Here is a 17,746-nt window from a genome sequence, read left to right on the forward strand (position 1 = left end):
TTGGGAGAGGTGGTTTGTATTATTCTGGGGCATGGTTAAAGTAAATTCCACTGTGTTGTAGAAATATATTGTTATTGATAATAACAGTAATAATCATAAGAACATAAGAACGGCCATACTGGATCAGACCAAAAATCCATCTAACCCAGTATCCTGTCTTCCGACAGTGGTCAGTGCCAGGTGCCCCAGAAGGAATGAACAGAACAGGTAATCATCAAGTGATCCATCCCCCGTTGCCCATTCCCAGCTTCTGGCAAACAGAGGCTAGGGACACCATCCCTATTAGCTATTGATGGACCTATCCTCCATGAACTTATCTAGTTCTTTTTTGAACCCTGTTACAGTCTTGGCCTTCACAATATCCTCTGGCAAGGAGTTCCACAGGTTGACGGTGTGTTGTGTGAAAAATACTTCCTTTTGTTTGTTTTAAACCTTCAGCCTATTAATTTCATTTGGTGACCCCTAGCTCTTGTGTTATGAGAAGGAATAAATAACACTTCCTTATTTACTTGCACCACACAAGTCATGATTTTATAGACCTCTATCATATCCCCCCTTAGCTGTCTCTTTTCCAAGCTGAAAAGTCCCAGTCTTATTAATCGCTCCTCATATGGAAGCCGTTCCATACCTCTAATCATTTTTGTTGCTCTTTACTGAACTGTTTCCAATCTTTTTTGAGATGAGACAACCACATCTGCACGCAGTATTCAAGATGTGGGCGTACCATGGATTTATATAGAGGCAATATGTTATTATTATTGTCTTATTATCTACCCCTTTCTTAATGATTCCCAACATTCTGTTAGCTTTTTTGACTGCTGCTGCACATTGAGTGGATGTTTTCACAGAACTATCCACAATGACTCCAAGATCTCTTTTTTTGAGTGGTAACAGCTAATTTAGACCCCATCATTTTATATGTATAGTTGGGATTATGTTTTCCATTATGCATTACTTTGCATTTATCAACATTGAATTTCATCTGCCATTTTGTTGCCCAGTCATCCAGTTTTGTGAGATCCTTTTGTAGCTCTTTGCAGTCTGCCTGGGACTTAACTATCTTGAGTAATTTTGTATCGTGCAAATTTTGCCACGTCACTATCCTTAGACATTCCATAGCACCCTTCATCTGAGGATCTGCAAGCATGTGAGTGACATTTATTAACGAAGCTCCCAAGCACCCTGTGAAGTAGGGAGGTTTGATGAGCCCTGTGTGTCCAGACAGGGAACAGAGACCCAACAATGCGAAAGTGTCACACATCAAATGGCAGAGTGTAAGGCAGTCATGGCTACCTTGTAAGAGGAGCCATAGGTCTAGGAAATTCATCCCAGCCTTAGCAGAAAGTGCTTGTGGCCTCTGGGGAGTATAGATTCATAGATACTAAGATCAGAAGGGACCATTATGATCATCTAGTCCGACCTCCTGCACAACGCAGGCCACAAAATTTCACCCACCCACTCCTGCGAAAAACCTCTCACCTATGTCTGAGATATTGAAGTCCTCAAATAGTGGTTTAAAGACTTCGAGGTGCAGAGAATCCTCCAGCAAGTGACCCGTGCCCCATGCTACAGAGGAAGGCGAAAAACCTCCAGGGCCTCTGTCAATCTGCCCTGGAGGAAAGTTCCTTCCCAACACCAAATATGGCAATCAGCTAAACCCTGAGCATATGGGCAAGATTCACTAGCCAGATACTACAGAAAATTCTTTCCTGGGTAACTCAGATCCCACCCCATCTAACATCCCATCACAGGCCATTAGGCCTATTTACCATGAATATTTAATTACCAAAACCATGTTATCCCATCATACCATCTCCTCCATAAACTTATCGAGTTTAATCTTAAAGCCAGATAGATCTTTTGCCCCCACTGCTTCCCTTGGAAGGCTATTCCAAAACTTCACTCCTCTGATGGTTAGAGACCTTCATCTAATTTCAAGTCTAAATTTCCTGGTGGCCAGTTTATATCCATTTGTTCTTGTGTCCACATTGGTACTGAGCTTAAATAATTCCTCTCCCTCTCCGGTATTAATCCCTCTGATATATTTATAGATAGCAATCATATCTCCCCTCAACCTTCTTTTAGTTAGGCTAAACAAGCCAAGCTCCTTAAGTCTCCTTTCATAAGACAAGTTTTCCATTCCTCGGATCATCCTGTTCCAGTTTAAATTCATACTTCTTAAACATGGGAGACCAGAACTGCACACAGTATTCCAGGTGAGGTCTCACCAGTGCCTTGTATAACGGTATTAAAACCTCCTTTTCCCTACTGGAAATACCTCTCCTGATGCATCCCAAGATCGCATTAGCTTTTTTCACAGCCATAGCACATTGGCGGCTCATAGTCATCCTATGATCAACCAATACTCCAAGGTCCTTCTCCTCCTCTGTTACTTCTAATTGATGCGTCCCCAGCTTATAACTAAAATTCTTGTTATTAATCCCTAAATGCATGACCTTACACTTCTCACTATTAAATTTCATCCTATTACTATTACTCCAGTTTACAAGGTCATCCAGATCCTCCTGTAGGATATCCCTGTCCTTCTCTAAATTGGCAATACCTCCCAGCTTTGTGTCATCTGCAAACTTTATTAGCACACTCCCACTTTTTGTGCCAAGGTCAGTAATAAAAAGATTAAATAAGATTGGTCCCAAAACCGATCCTTGAGGAACTCCACTGGTAACCTCCTTCCAGCCTGACAGTTCACCTTTCAGTAGGACCCGTTGTAGTCTCCCCTTTAACCAATTCCTTATCCACCTTTCAATTTTCATATTGATCCCCATCTTTTCCAATTTAACTAATAATTCCCCATGTGGCACGGTATCAAACGCCTTCCTGAAATCTAGGTAAATTAGATCCACTGCGTTTCCTTTGTCTAAAAAATCTGTTACTTTCTCAAAGAAGGAGATCAGGTTGGTTTGGCACGATCTACCTTTTGTAAAACCATGTTGTATTTTGTCCCATTTACCATTGACTTCAATGTCCTTAACTACCTTCTCCTTCAAAATTTTTTCCAAGACCTTGCATACTACAGATGTCAAACTAACAGGTCTATAGTTATCCGGATCACTTTTTTTCCCTTTCTTAAAAATAGGAACTGTGTTAGCAATTCTCCAGTCATACGGTACAACCCCTGAGTTTACAGATTCATTAAAAATTCTTGCTAATGGGCTTGCAATTTCTTGTGCCTATTCCTTTAATATTCTTGGATGAAGATTACCTGGGCCCCCTGATTTAGTCCCATTAAGCTGTTTGAGTTTTGCTTCTACCTCAGATATGGTAATATCTACCTCCATCTCCTCCTTCCCATTTGTCATGCTAACATTATCCCTAAGATCCTCTTTAGCCTTATTAAAGACCGAGGCAAAGTATTTGTTTAAATATTGGGCCATGCCTAGATTATCCTTGACCTCCACTCCATCCTCAGTGTTTAGCGGTCCCACTTCTTCTTTCTGTGAGGAATTGTCTGACAGGGATTTGATATGACCAGCTATACCAAACAACAGGATGGCAGCTACCCACAAAGAAAATGGCCCTGCCTGCATGGTCCATTTAGCCCAGGGCTTGCATTGCTCATGCCAGTGATGAGAGACAGAGAGACACCTCGCCCTCCTTCACCTTCACCCACTCGCCAGCGCTCTGGTCTCCCTTCTGCTAGCTTCCCCAACTCCCAGGATTTTCCTTCTCATAGGCCTTGTGCCCTGGCACCTCCTCTTACTCCCACTCTTCTTTATCTATAACTGCTGTGGCTGTTCTCCATGTCCCCAGCTGGACACATGCATTTCCCCGCTTCTCTCATCTCCACCTCCCAATACTGAGGTTACCCTCATCTACTGACAGTGAAACATACCCTGAGAAGGAAGCAGGAAAGTCTCAGCCAAGGGTTTGGTCCCATCCTGTGGCTCTGGACGTGGGGCCCAGTTTTCCTGGAGGCATCCTCACCATTGTCCGCAAAGCAGCCTCTCTGATAGCCTTTCCCAAAGTGCACGGGGAGATGCGAGTGAGCCGAGGACAGCACCTTGTGGACCAGGGACCAGGCAGTGCCCCAGCTTGGCGCATTCCCTGGAGACCTCTGTCATGTACCATATGTGGACTGGTTACAGAACTTCCACCCCAAAGATGCATGAGATTTGTACCTTTAATATACTTCAGTGGTGGCTGCTCTCCGCATGGATAAGGTAAGTTACACATGGTGCCACCTAGTGGCTGACCAGTATTAAGAACAGTTTAACATTCCATTACATTTGCTATTTTACACTTCTACCATGTCATGATCATGCTATCACTGAAAGTTCACTACAGATCATTGTGTTAAGTGTATTTGAATCGGACTGGTTTTCTTATTACATGACAGGAACACATAACAGCTTGGTCATCTGTGTGTATGTTAGTTGAAATAACTTTCTCTGGTTGGTCTGGAGCCTTTGAATATTCTTCTTGTTGCTCTGCATCTGACAAGTTTGCTGTATTGACTGTTCTTTCTGAGGAACAAACCGGAGATGTTGACAGTTTCTGTTGAACTCTCAACTGTCATTCTCAGTCACATATGTTCTGGGCAAGGAATTCTTTTTCTTTACGACAGCTGGAGTTCATAGAATCATAGAATATCAGGGTTGGAAGGGACCTCAGGAGGTCATCTAGTCCAACCCCCTGCTCAAAGCAGGACCAATCCCCAATTTTTGCCCCAGATCCCTAAATGGACCCCTCAAGGATTGAGGTCACAACCCTGGGTTTAGCAGGCCAATGCTCAAACCACTGAGCTATCCGTCTCCCCCCCCCCCCCCCCCCCCCGCCCTGTTCTCCATTCTTTTTCTCCATTTAGTTTAACACAAACGTGGTCACCACCTTCTAGGCCCAGCAATTATCTAACTAAGTGGTGTCTCTTATAAAAATGTTCACAAGCTCTTTTTGCCTTTGTAACTGATTTGGCTACTCTCTTCATGTCTGAAGAGAACTTTCTGAACTCTGGCTGTCTCCATTGACTCTTCCCTTCTTGTTATAGGACTAGCCACTGGTCTCTTCTTCCTTGCCCTCCCTCCTTCTGTTACTGCCTGCTGCGCCCCTTCTTCATTCTCCAACTCAGCAAACCTGTTCCTGAGCTCCATTTCTTCTTCGCTAGTCGGTTTTTTCATCTGCCTGATTCTCATAGTCACGTGCTTCCACTTGCTTCGTTCCTCTTGGATCGTCTCTTCCATCAGCTCTATCAGGCGGCATTTCAGACAAACAAAGCTCTTTTCAAGTCCCTGCTCCAGGATAATGTAGATCCCACCGCTTCCATATCCAGTCATCTTCACTGCCTCTTGCATTCTGTGGGTCGCTACCACTGCTGCCTTTGAAGCTGTCATAGCCTTCCCGCCTAAGCTCCTGTCAAGGAAAACAAAAAACAAAAAAACTGAACAAAACCAGAACACCACACCCACCCTCCCCCAAAAGCCCCTTACAAACTCTCCCTCAAACTCTCCTGTTTTCAGCCCCATTTGCTTGCTCCTGTGCTGCTGGCTAGCTCCTTAGTCCCTTCCTCATTGTCTTCTCTAAGCTTCCCCCTCGGTGACCTCACTCACCCACATGGCTTTTCCTGCCCCCTCCACCACCAAATTTAGTCTCGTCTCAGCACATCTCCAGCAGCCTCTCCAACATTTCGTTTGGGCTGACCCACCACCAATTGAAACTCATTTTCTCCAACTCTGAGTTTCTTGCCTTTCCTCTTGAGTCCATTCCTTCACCTCCCTTTTCTACCACAGTTGTTAGCTCCACTGCCCTCCTTGTCTCCAAGGCTCATGCTCACTCCTTTTAAAAGCACCCCATCCTCCTTGTCTCCATGGCTAATGCCCTCCTCTATGCCTTGGTCAGCTCTCACGTGGACCATCGTTACCTTCTCCTCTGGCTTCCCCACTTCTCACCTCTACCTACAAAACATCTCTCCTTTCCCACTGTTCTGGCTCCATCAACTCCTCTTCTATCCCTCCCTTGGATTCTGACCTATGGCCCCATCCAAATCACGCTCATCCTTCCTGCCTTCCAGGTCCTGCAGGATCTTGCCCCTGCCCATTTCTCTGACCTCATGTCTTCCAGCTCCCTCCTCTCATGCTCTGTGCACCTCCCAACCCTACCGTCTCAGTGCTCCCGCTCTTGGCCTACACTGACCTTCATGCTGCTGTAGAGTTGGAATATTCTCCCGTTTCTAGATAACCACCTGCTTTCACTGCTCCTTCCAATCTCTCCCTAAAACCCACCCAGGCCAGGATTTATCCTGCCTAGTTCCCTTCTCCAATAACGTCTCCTCTCTCTGCTAGGCTGCAGCTGTTCAGGGCAGGGATTGTGCTTTACTGAATGTGTGTAAAGCAAAATTTACATTCTCAGCATTATACAGATTTTTTTGTATTCATTATAATAGGGTGAAAACGTAAAGAAACAACAGAAAACCTACAGGGTGTTTTCATCTTTATTTGATAAGGGGGATATTAGCAGTGCATCGTGTGTGTGTGTGGGTGGGTGTGGGTGCATGCATGTGAGTGTGTGTGTGTACACTAAGGCGGACAATCTGGAGAAGAGTGAAATGTACCCATGGCAAGCAAGAGTCTGTGTAAGGTAAAGTCAGGGATGGATATGACAGTAGATAAGAGGGCCCCATAGAAGTCGATGGCATGCACTGATTCTTATAGAGCAGGATCGAGCCCAGGAGTGATGGTAAATTTGGAGAAGACAAAGTGAAGGATCATGGTAAATAGCTGAAGAGGCAAGTGCTATTTTCAGGGTATTTGCCGATCCTGGAAAAGCCTGGTGCTGACTGACTGGAAACAGCAAGTCCAGATCCAGTGTTTACAACAGGAAAAAGAGGAACTTCCAGATGTGCAGAAGAGCTCTGTATATTAGGAATAGTTAGACATTGGAGAGTGCATATTATACACCCCTCGCTATGCCCAATGCATGCAGGCTGTGAGCTTCTTACAGCTGACTGCATGGGCAGCTGCATCTTTAGTTCGGGCCATACTAACTCGTGTGTTTGGCTCTAGGGGCCCCTGGTTCAATCCCTGGCATGAGCTGCCTCATCTGCACCTGGGAATGTGCAATTTAATAAGGGTGAATCACCAGATTTAGAGAGATTGTTACAATCAGGCTAAGCTGAGTGGAGCCCACAGCCCTAGTGAGTGTTGATTTTGGGCAAGATGGATTATTGGAGGGATGCTGATGTGCTGATTGGAAACAAGAGCGACAAGTGGAACTTACAAGGTGCCCTTGCCTTCCTGAGAAGCCACCAGTTCTCCCCCAATAGTACTCTCCTTTTCCTTCTCCCTTCTCCACCAGCAGACAGATGGATGCTGCCCCAGGGACAGTTCTCTTGCTACGCAGCAGGTGTGTTTTGGGCAATGGGTGGTTGCATGGCCTCTGCTGGTTTCTAGGTTATTTCTTTGCTAGAAGGTAGGAGAAAAAAAGCCAAGAAAGCTCACCCTGAACACAGCAGAAAGTGCATCAATTCCCTGGCCCAGCCTCGTGGCTGGTTGGAATATGATCCCATGGAAATAATGGTCCTGTTGCCCTTCTCCCCTCTGCCCCTGCCTCTTCTCCTTCAGCATCGCTCTCTCTGGGCCTTCCCCAGCCTCTCCTGTGGCTGGCACACAATACAACCTCCTCTCCTGGCTTCTCAGTGATGGACTTTGTCCATTACAGACACTTGGCATCTGGTGAGGCCCAGGTGATGTGCCTGTGAGTTTTGGAGGACGGGGTGTTGTCCACAGTGACAGAGAATGGGAGCAGAGGAGAGGACAGGATAAGGGGCACCTCTGTGGTATCAGGCTCCTCTGTAGTAACAGGGATCTTCAAAGTTTTCAAACATATAAAGAAACCATTTAAAGCTAGAGAAGGCAGGGCTGTCACCCAGCCATTCCAGCCTGGCAGGACTCAGGGCCTCCTTGTCTCACACAATCCCAGCCTATGCATTGTTGATAAGCATTGACACTGAATTAGGGCCTAATTTTCATTTACACTAATACCAATGTGCACTGCTCTGGCAGCATAAAGTGGCCCTAAAGTGAGGGTGGTTGTAACTGACGTCCATTGTGAGGCCCCATCACAATACCATAGCTGTGGAAAGGGGCCTTTGTGTAAACCCGAATTGGGCCCTTTGGTAGTGCTTCACATTTCTTAAAGCACATTGCAGACACTGGGCCCAAACTTGTCCGGTACTGAACCTGCCAAGTGCCCTCAATCCCTAGGACCTTCGGTGGAGTTGAGGGCTCCCACCTGTTGTGAGGATGTGCTTAGCACTTTTCAAGATCAGGGCCCGGATGGAGTCATCCATCCCCATCCAGAGAGGGGGGAAGAGACACAGACAGGTCCAGGCAGCATTTTGACTCCTGCTTGGGCCCTATGGCTTTTGGGACACTGCCTGGACTACGCTGGGTCTGGGCATTAACCCAGCCTGTCACCAATCGCCATCGCGTGCTGCTGTGCTGACGTCCTTCCTAGGGGTAAGTGCAGCGCAGGGCCGGCTTTATGGCAGTGCAGGCAGCAGTGGCAGACTGGCACTTGCACTGTGAGCTCTCCAAGGCAGGGACACCCTTTTCGCTCTGTGTCTGTCCAGTGCCTACCACAATGGGCTCTGGGCCCATGACCAGGGCTTGGTGCAATGATGATGATGATGGATGATGAACTGGCAGTGCCCATGAATGCCGGTCTGGGTTCTGTAGGGAAATCACTTCCCTATTCTGGGTCTGGTGTTGGGTGGGTGGGAGGGGGTGAAGCTCTTTCCCGTATTAATGACCAGTACATTCTGCCTTTCCCCAGACAGATTCTAGTCTCAATGTAGCTCCTTCCTGCTGTGATTTCAGCCAGGGAGAGTGAGTGGGGAGAGAAAACACACTGAGCACAAGTCCTCCCATTCACAGCCAAAGTCAAACCCACGCATTCGGGGCGGCCTCACACCACACTTCTGTACCTTGGATATTCCTATTTTAGGCACATAGGCACCGCATGGCGACCCACCCATGCCCACTGGAAAACCCAAAGAACATTCTCTCTAGAGGCAGAGGTAGAAAGCAGGGACAGGGTGTGTCCTCTTGTTTTTTTATCATTTGCAGAAAACCAGGTTCTTTCAGCTCTTGGAGTCCATCTGCTTGAGCTGATCACCCCTCACACGGTCACCTGCATTTCCAGAACAGGGTGCCGTATCTGGGCCTATCTTCAATCCCTCTGTCTGCCCCCACTCAGCAAGTACTATTGTCACCTTAGGCTGGTTGTGACACACATTGCTGGATTGGGGGAGACTTCCCAATCACAGCTAACCCTCTGCCTTTGTTCTCTGAACGGCATCCTGCTTTCGTGAACCCAGTCCCACAGGGGGAGGAAAGGATGGGAAGAGGATGGGGAATGCTCTCTGCTGTTGTACAAGGCTTTCCTTCTGGCCGTTCTGCCTCAGCCTGCTGGGGCTGAACCAGAGCAGGGGAAAGGGAGGTAGCTGGTACATGAGGAGATTGAGAGAGACTCATCACTGTCATTTGCTTTTGTCTCTTCTCAGTGAGGACGATGCTGCCACAGTGTACAGATCGGCAGCCATGCTCAATATGACGGGCTCAGGATACGTGTGGCTGGTGGGGGAGAGAGAGATATCTGGCAATGCCCTGCGATACGCCCCCGATGGTACGTACCTCCACTTCTCTGTGCTAATGTTTACTGCATTTGCAATGAATGTGCAATGGGATCCTGGCCTATAACTAGGACTCCTAGGTCCAAGAGGAGTGCCCAGAGAGGAGACATTGCTCGGAGCGCTGTCATGGCTGTCACAGAGCAGCCTGACAAAACAACCAGCTCGTTGTTACTCCCTGTTATGAACGATGTTACCTCTGACGCCCCCGGAGCAGCAATCCCAACGCCACCAAACGAACGAAAAAGCAGCAGCAGCAGCAAAACACACAGGTACATTGTCAATTAAAACATGCACCGGCCACGAACCCGTTAGGACAGCAACAGTCTGAACAAAACATAGAAACAGTCCCAGCCGCAGATACGGAGCAGCAGACTCTGAGTAGCTGCACACACCCCATGCTATGCACGCGCTCGCACACACCCACGCACGCGCACATGCACATGCACACGCGCGTGTGCACGTGCACACTTGCACGCACACACGCACGCGCACACTCGCACGCGCACACATGCACGCGCACGCACACACGCGCACACGTGCACATGCACACACGCACATGTGCACACATGTGCACACGTATGCGCACACATATTGTAGACGCACATGCACACTCTCGCGCGCACACACATGCACACGTGTGCACACGCACACCCACACACGCACATGCGCACATGCACACACACACAAACAGGCACACTGAGTTCAGGGACCAGGAGCCAGGAAACAAAACAGGAACAGGAAGCAGGAAGGCAACGTACACCAGTCATCTCAATTTCCTTCCCTTCTTTCCAAAAGTTCAGCAGCACCTGGCTGGAGGCACCAGATGATCCTGGGGCCGTAGGTGATACCTCTGATTCAGCTCATGAGGTGGATGCTGTTGCTGTGGCACAACTTCCCCAACTGGCCCCATGACGCCATATGCACAAAGAGCGTCCTCTTCCCGGCCGGCTCCCGTTCCGTCAGCACCACATCTCACCGGTTAACAATGGGTCCTCTTCCCGGCCGGCTCCCGTTCCGTCGGCACCACATCTCACCGGTTAACAATGAGTCCTCTTCCCGGCCGGTTCCCGTTCCGTCAGCACCACATCTCACCGGTTAACAATGAGTCCTCTTCCCGGCCGGCTCCCGTTCCGTCGGCACCACATCTCACCAGTTAACAATGAGTCCTCTTCCCGGCCGGCTCCCGTTCCGTCAGCACCACATCTCACCGGTTAACAATGAGTCCTCTTCCCGGCCGGCTCCCATTCCGTCGGCACCACATCTCACCGGTTAACAATGAGTCCTCTTCCCGGCCGGTTCCCGTTCCGTCAGCACCACATCTCACCGGTTAACAATGAGTCCTCTTCCCGGCCGGTTCCCGTTCCGTCAGCACCACATCTCACCGGTTAACAATGAGTCCTCTTCCCGGCCGGTTCCCGTTCCGTCAGCACCACATCTCACCGGTTAACAATGAGTCCTCTTCCCGACCGGTTCCCGTTCCATCAGCACCACATCTCACCGGTTAACAATGAGTCCTCTTCCCGGCCGGCTCCCGTTCCGTCGGCACCACATCTCACCGGTTAACAATGAGTCCTCTTCCCGGCCGGTTCCCGTTCCGTCCGCACCACATCTCACCGGTTAACAATGAGTCCTCTTCCCGGCTGGTTCCCGTTCCGTCAGCACCACATCTCACCGGTTAACAATGAGTCCTCTTCCCGGCCGGTTCCCGTTCCGTCAGCACCACATCTCACCGGTTAACAATGAGTCCTCTTCCCGGCCGGCTCCCGTTCCGTCGGCACCACATCTCACCGGTTAACAATGAGTCCTCTTCCCGGCCGGTTCCCGTTCCGTCCGCACCACATCTCACCGGTTAACAATGAGTCCTCTTCCCGGCCGGTTCCCGTTCCGTCAGCACCACATCTCACCGGTTAACAATGAGTCCTCTTCCCGGCCGGTTCCCGTTCCGTCAGCACCACATCTCACCGGTTAACAATGAGTCCTCTTCCCGGCCGGTTCCCGTTCCGTCCGCACCACATCTCACCGGTTAACAATGAGTCCTCTTCCCAGCCGGTTCCCGTTCCGTCCGCACCACATCTCACCGGTTAACAATGAGTCCTCTTCCCGGCCGGCTCCCATTCCGTCGGCACCACATCTCACCGGTTAACAATGAGTCCTCTTCCTGGCCAGTTCCCGTTCCGTCCGCACCACATCTCACCGGTTAACAATGAGTCCTCTTCCCGGCCGGTTCCCGTTCCGTCCGCACCACATCTCACCCGTTAACAATGAGTCCTCTTCCCGGCCGGTTCCCGTTCCGTCAGCACCACATCTCACCGGTTAACAATGAGTCCTCTTCCTGGCCGGTTCCCGTTCCGTCAGCACCACATCTCACCGGTTAACAATGAGTCCTCTTCCCAGCCGGTTCCCGTTCCGTCCGCACCACATCTCACCGGTTAACAATGAGTCCTCTTCCCGGCCGGTTCCCGTTCCGTCAGCACCACATCTCACCGGTTAACAATGAGTCCTCTTCCCGGCCGGCTCCCGTTCCGTCGGCACCACATCTCACCGGTTAACAATGAGTCCTCTTCCCGGCCGGTTCCCGTTCCGTCAGCACCACATCTCACCGGTTAACAATGAGTCCTCTTCCCGGCCGGCTCCCGTTCCGTCCGCACCACATCTCACCGGTTAACAATGAGTCCTCTTCCCGGCCGGTTCCCGTTCCGTCAGCACCACATCTCACCGGTTAACAATGAGTCCTCTTCCTGGCCGGTTCCCGTTCCGTCAGCACCACATCTCACCGGTTAACAATGAGTCCTCTTCCCGGCCGGCTCCCGTTCCGTCGGCACCACATCTCACCGGTTAACAATGAGTCCTCTTCCCGGCCGGCTCCCGTTCCGTCAGCACCACATCTCACCGGTTAACAATGAGTCCTCTTCCCGGCCGGCTCCCGTTCCGTCGGCACCACATCTCACCGGTTAACAATGAGTCCTCTTCCCGGCCGGTTCCCGTTCCGTCAGCACCACATCTCACCGCTTAACAATGAGTCCTCTTCCCGGCCGGTTCCCGTTCCGTCGGCACCACATCTCACCGGTTAACAATGAGTCCTCTTCCCGGCAGGTTCCCGTTCTGTCAGCACCACATCTCACCGGTTAACAATGAGTCCTCTTCCCGGCCGGCTCCTGTTCCGTCGGCACCACATCTCACCGGTTAACAATGAGTCCTCTTCCTGGCCGGTTCCCGTTCCGTCAGCACCACATCTCACTGGTTAACAATGAGTCCTCTTCCTGGCCGGTTCCCGTTCCGTCAGCACCACATCTCACCGGTTAACAATGAGTCCTCTTCCCGGCCGGTTCCCGTTCCGTCAGCACCACATCTCACCGGTTAACAATGAGTCCTCTTCCGGCCGGCTCCCGTTCCGTCAGCACCACATCTCACCGGTTAACAATGAGTCCTCTTCCCGGCCGGTTCCCGTTCCGTCGGCACCACATCTCACCGGTTAACAATGAGTCCTCTTCCCGGCCGGTTCCCGTTCCGTCCGCACCACATCTCACTGGTTAACAATGAGTCCTCTTCCCGGCCGGTTCCCGTTCCGTCGGCACCACATCTCACCGGTTAACAATGAGTCCTCTTCCTGGCCGGTTCCCGTTCCGTCAGCACCACATCTCACCGGTTAACAATGAGTCCTCTTCCCGGCCGGTTCCCGTTCCGTCAGCACTACATTCACCGGTTAACAATGAGTCCTCTTCCTGGCCAGTTCCCATTCCGTCAGCACCACATCTCACCGGTTAACAATGAGTCCTCTTCCCGGCCGGTTCCCGTTCCGTCGGCATCACATCTCACCAGTTAACAGTGAGACCTCTTTGAGGTATTTTGACATTCCTCCAGTATGTGAAGTACATGCTTTCCCAGAGTCCCATGCAGTCTTTCCACTATTCTATTCCTTGGGTATGGGACACAGCAGATTTATAATGTACTGCACCAATACTCATCAGAAAGACCTCAAATTCTCTGGATACAAAAGGTGTCCAATTATCTGAAAGAAAGCTCTCTGGTAGACCAAATGTAGCGAATAATGTGGTTAGGTGACAAATGACCTCCTCTGAGATGCCTTGTGAAATTATAAATGCAATGGGGCAAAGTAATAGTCTATAACAGTCAACAGTGTGTAGCCATGCAGTGCAATTGAGGGGCCAGTAATATTCACTGCAATTGTCTGCCACGGTCTGTCTTCAACTATTGGTTTCAAAGGTGCCTATACATGTCATTCAAAGTTCTATACATGTCACTCAATGTCTGAGGGCGGCCCTGGCCACCGAGCATAACTCTGCAAAAGTTCCTTCATTTTTAGTAATCCCCAAATGTCCTTCATGAGCCATATCCAGGATTGCTTTTCACAACACTGCAGGGAGGATCACCCAGGCTTCTCTGTATAAGATATATCAAGTAGCACGTCTCCACTGGGCGCTCAGAATTAATGTTGTAGACTATAGACAAAGTTTTGTTAAGGACTGGGTCCAGCCAACCTCCTTATGCAGATCACCTTGCACAGTTCAGCATCTTGAAGATGGCATCAGCGGTCATGTTGTTCCTTGACTTCAGCAAAGCTTTTGACACGGTCTCCCACAGTATTCTTGCCAGCAAGTTAAAGAAGTATGGGCTGGATGAATGGACTATAAGGTGGATAGAAAGTTGGCTAGATTGTCGGGCTCAACGGTTAGTGATCAATGGCTCCATGTCTAGTTGGCAGCCGGTATCAAGTGGAGTGGCCCAAGGGTCGGTCCTTGGGCCGGTTTTGTTCAATATCTTCATAAATGATCTGGAGGATGGTGTGGATTGCACCCTCAGAAAGTTTGCAGATGACACTAAACTGGGAGGAGAGGTAGATACGCTGGAGGGTAGGGACAGGATACAGAGGGCCCTATACAAATTAGAGGATTGGGCCAAAAGAAATCTGATGAGGTTCAACAAGGACAAGTGCAGAGTCCTGCACTTAGGACGGAAGAATCCCATGGACCGAATGGCTAGGGACCGAATGGCTCAGCAACAGTTCTGCAGAAAAGGACCTACAGTGGACGAGAAGCTGGATATGAGTCAACAGTGTGCCCTTGTTGCCAAGAAGGCCAATGGCATTTTGGGATGTATACGTAGGGGCATTGCCGGCAGATCGAGGGACGTGATCGTTCCCCTCTATTCAACATTGGTGAGGCCTCATCTGGAGTACTGTGTCCAGTTTTGGGCCCCACACTACAAGAAGGATGTGAAAAAATTGGAAAACATCCAGCGGAGGGCAACAAAAATGATTAGGGGACTGGAACACATGACTTCTGAGGAGAGGCTGAGGGAACTGGGATTGTTTAGTCTGCGGAAGAGAAGAATGAGGGGGGATTTGATAGCTGCTTTCAACTACCGGAAAGGGGGTTCCAAAGAGGATGGATCTAGACTGTTCTCAGTGGTAGCTGATGACAGAACAAGGAGTAATGGTCTCAAGTTGCAGTGGAGGAGGTTTAGGTTGGATATTAGGAAAACCTTTTTCACTAGGAGGGTGGTGAAACACTGGAATGCATTACCTAGGGAGGTGGTGGAATCTCCTTCCTTAGATATTTTTAAGGTCTGGCTTGACAAAGCCCTGGCTGGGATGATTTAATTGGGGATTGGTCCTGCTTTGAGCAGGGGGTTGGACTAGATGACCTCCTGAGGTCCTGATATTCTATGATTCTGTGATTCCTCCTTGAGTCAGTTGACATCTCTTTCAGTCAACAGCATATGGTGTGCTCTGCTATTTCTGCATATTAGGGTGCCAAACCAGCAGAATTTCTTGAAAGAGCATGGGCAAGTATATTACATCTTCCTTTGAGATGTACCAAATCAAAGTCATACTGCTGTCCCTGAAGAACCCACCGCTGCAGCCTCACATTCAGCAGATCAATGGCCTTATAACAGAGGCCTGGAATAGGCAAATGATCCGTTTCAAAGGTGAAATGTCTTCTCACTAAATAAACCGGGAAGCATATAATAGCAAAAACCATTGCCAAGAACTATAGCTCAGTCTGGGAATAGTTTGCTTCTGTTGGGGTGAGAGTATGGGATGCAAAGATAACCGGCCAACCCTCCTAGAGCAGAACGGTGCCCGGACGCTGATTGAATGCATCAATTTGAAGCACTCTGGGCTTCCATGGATCAAAATAAGCATGAGAATGAATCCGACAGAGGTCTTGACGCAGGGTTTCAAAAACTTGCTTTGCTTCTTCGGTCCAAACCAACTGGTCCTGGCCCTGGGTTAAATCTCCCAGGGGCTTGGCAAGGGTACTAAAACTGGGCAAAGCATAGCCACCTATGTATTAAGCTAGGCCAAGGAATGAACCTCAGCCGCCATGATGAGCCGGTAATGGTAACGAGCGACAGCTTGCAGCCGTTCAGGTGTTGCTTTCATACCGTGGGTTGGCAGAGAACGCCCTAGGAACTCTACAGCATTTTTTGCAAAACTGCACTTGGCCTCCTTCAACTTTATGTCAGCTAGTTGCAGGTAGGTTAGTACCTGGGCCAGAACAGCATTATGCTCAGGAAGAGTTTTAGCAAAGATGAGAATGTCTTCCTAATAGCAACATGCCCCCAGGAGCTGAGACACCACTCTCTGAAATACTTCAGAAGCAGAAATTAAGCCAAAAGGGAATTGTTTTGCAAAAAATGCTGTAGCAGGGAATGAGCAACCAGGGATGGATCACTGGATGATTTGCCTGCTCTATTCATTCTCCCTGGGGCACCTGGTCCTGGCCACTGTCGGCAGACAGGACACTGGGCTAGAGGGACCTTTACTCCAACCCAGTATGACCATTCTTAAAAAGCCACAGCTCACAGAGGTTTCCAGAAAGCCTTCATAGTGTCCATAAAGCGTCCAAAAAGCCTGTTTCTCTGTAAAATGGAAAAGTGGAGATGGATTAGAAAGACAGTCCCCGGCAAGAGGAGGAACTCGGGACTCAGAACAAAATCTTGAAAGTATGTTCTTTCTCAAAGGTCATGTGTGATGTTGCAAACATCCAAATATTTTTAGGGCCAGATCCCCGCTTATGCCAGCTTCACCCCACCCAGGGATTCCCCTATGTCAAGAGGGGAATCCGCAGCTGCTGTTAGGGTGACTCTCGTTCCTTTTGTGCTGCCCAAGTGGCATAAAGAGCATGCAGGTGAGGCCAGGGTTATAGTCCATCCTCCACTAAACTCCTGTCTCGTTGGAACTAACAAGCAGCCCGCATGGCCTGAGAGAGGCACACCCTGTAGCAAGGAGAGTGCAAGATCTGTGTTTTAGGCTGGCCTTGCAATAGAAAAGTCTGTTCCACCTCATTCTTTTTCTCCTTGCTTGTTCTCACTTCGATATGGTTGGCAATCTTCCTGGCTTCCTGACATCACCTGTACAAGTGTACGCAAGAAGATCCAGGGCCAAGCAGAGAACCTGTCTTGGAACCAGAACATCTTCATTCCACTGCTGTGTTTGATCCCCTTTCCCTTCCTCTCTGTTGTTACGGTTCACGATCCAAGTCGGAATCAAGGGAGCGTGGAAGGTTTCAGAGATCTTGTGGGGAAGGGCAGCCTTTTGATAAGCCCCTCCCTTTCCCAAACTGGGACTGGCAAAAGCAACCTCATATAGTGTCTGACTGCGTCCTAAGAGCATGTAGCCATAGCAGCAGTCCAGTGCATTAAGCACTGGGGGGGGGGGTCCACGAAAAGGACACAGAGGATGGTGAAGCTCATTCACTGAGTTGCTTTGTGTAGCAGACAAACTAATTGCAGCATTGAGTTCAAATAGTCACTAACCAAGCTTATTTCCCTGACTGCTTCTAGGGGAACAACAACAGCTTTAGCTGATATCACTCCCAGATTCACTCCCCCATGCCCAGAGCAAACGCTCACTCCAATTCGAAAGGTCAATAATGCCTCTAAAACGTGGGTTTCAGTTTCAGTGCTGGGTCTTCCACATGCATTGTCTACCACTTCTACTGCCGGCCTGCCATCTGAATTCCCAGTGTGCTCCCCATAACACAAAGCAAAGTAGCAAATTTCCTTCTTACAGAAGGAAGCTGGCAGTCAGGTAGCCCCAGCTTGAGCCTAACTCCTGCCCCCCTCAGCACCAAG

General features: G+C 49.4%; 1 protein-coding gene across 14 annotated transcripts in view; it reads left to right on the top strand.

Moving 5' to 3' along the window:
- Positions 1–17,746, top strand: part of GRIN1 (glutamate ionotropic receptor NMDA type subunit 1) — a 74,995-nt gene that overhangs the window by 26,271 nt on the left and 30,978 nt on the right. For all 14 annotated transcript variants that reach the window (XR_005222520.2, XR_005222522.2, XR_005222521.2 and 11 more), the window contains one exon: positions 9,518–9,639. Coding sequence is in view for 8 of the 14 variants with exons in the window: in XM_037879566.2 (XP_037735494.1) it covers positions 9,518–9,639 (122 nt within the window). In the remaining 6 variants the exon portion in view is untranslated. The remainder of the gene's footprint in view (positions 1–9,517; positions 9,640–17,746) is intronic.

This window comes from Chelonia mydas, chromosome 16 (genome assembly GCF_015237465.2).
Source record: "Chelonia mydas isolate rCheMyd1 chromosome 16, rCheMyd1.pri.v2, whole genome shotgun sequence".
Classification (NCBI taxonomy): Eukaryota; Metazoa; Chordata; order Testudines; family Cheloniidae; genus Chelonia; species Chelonia mydas.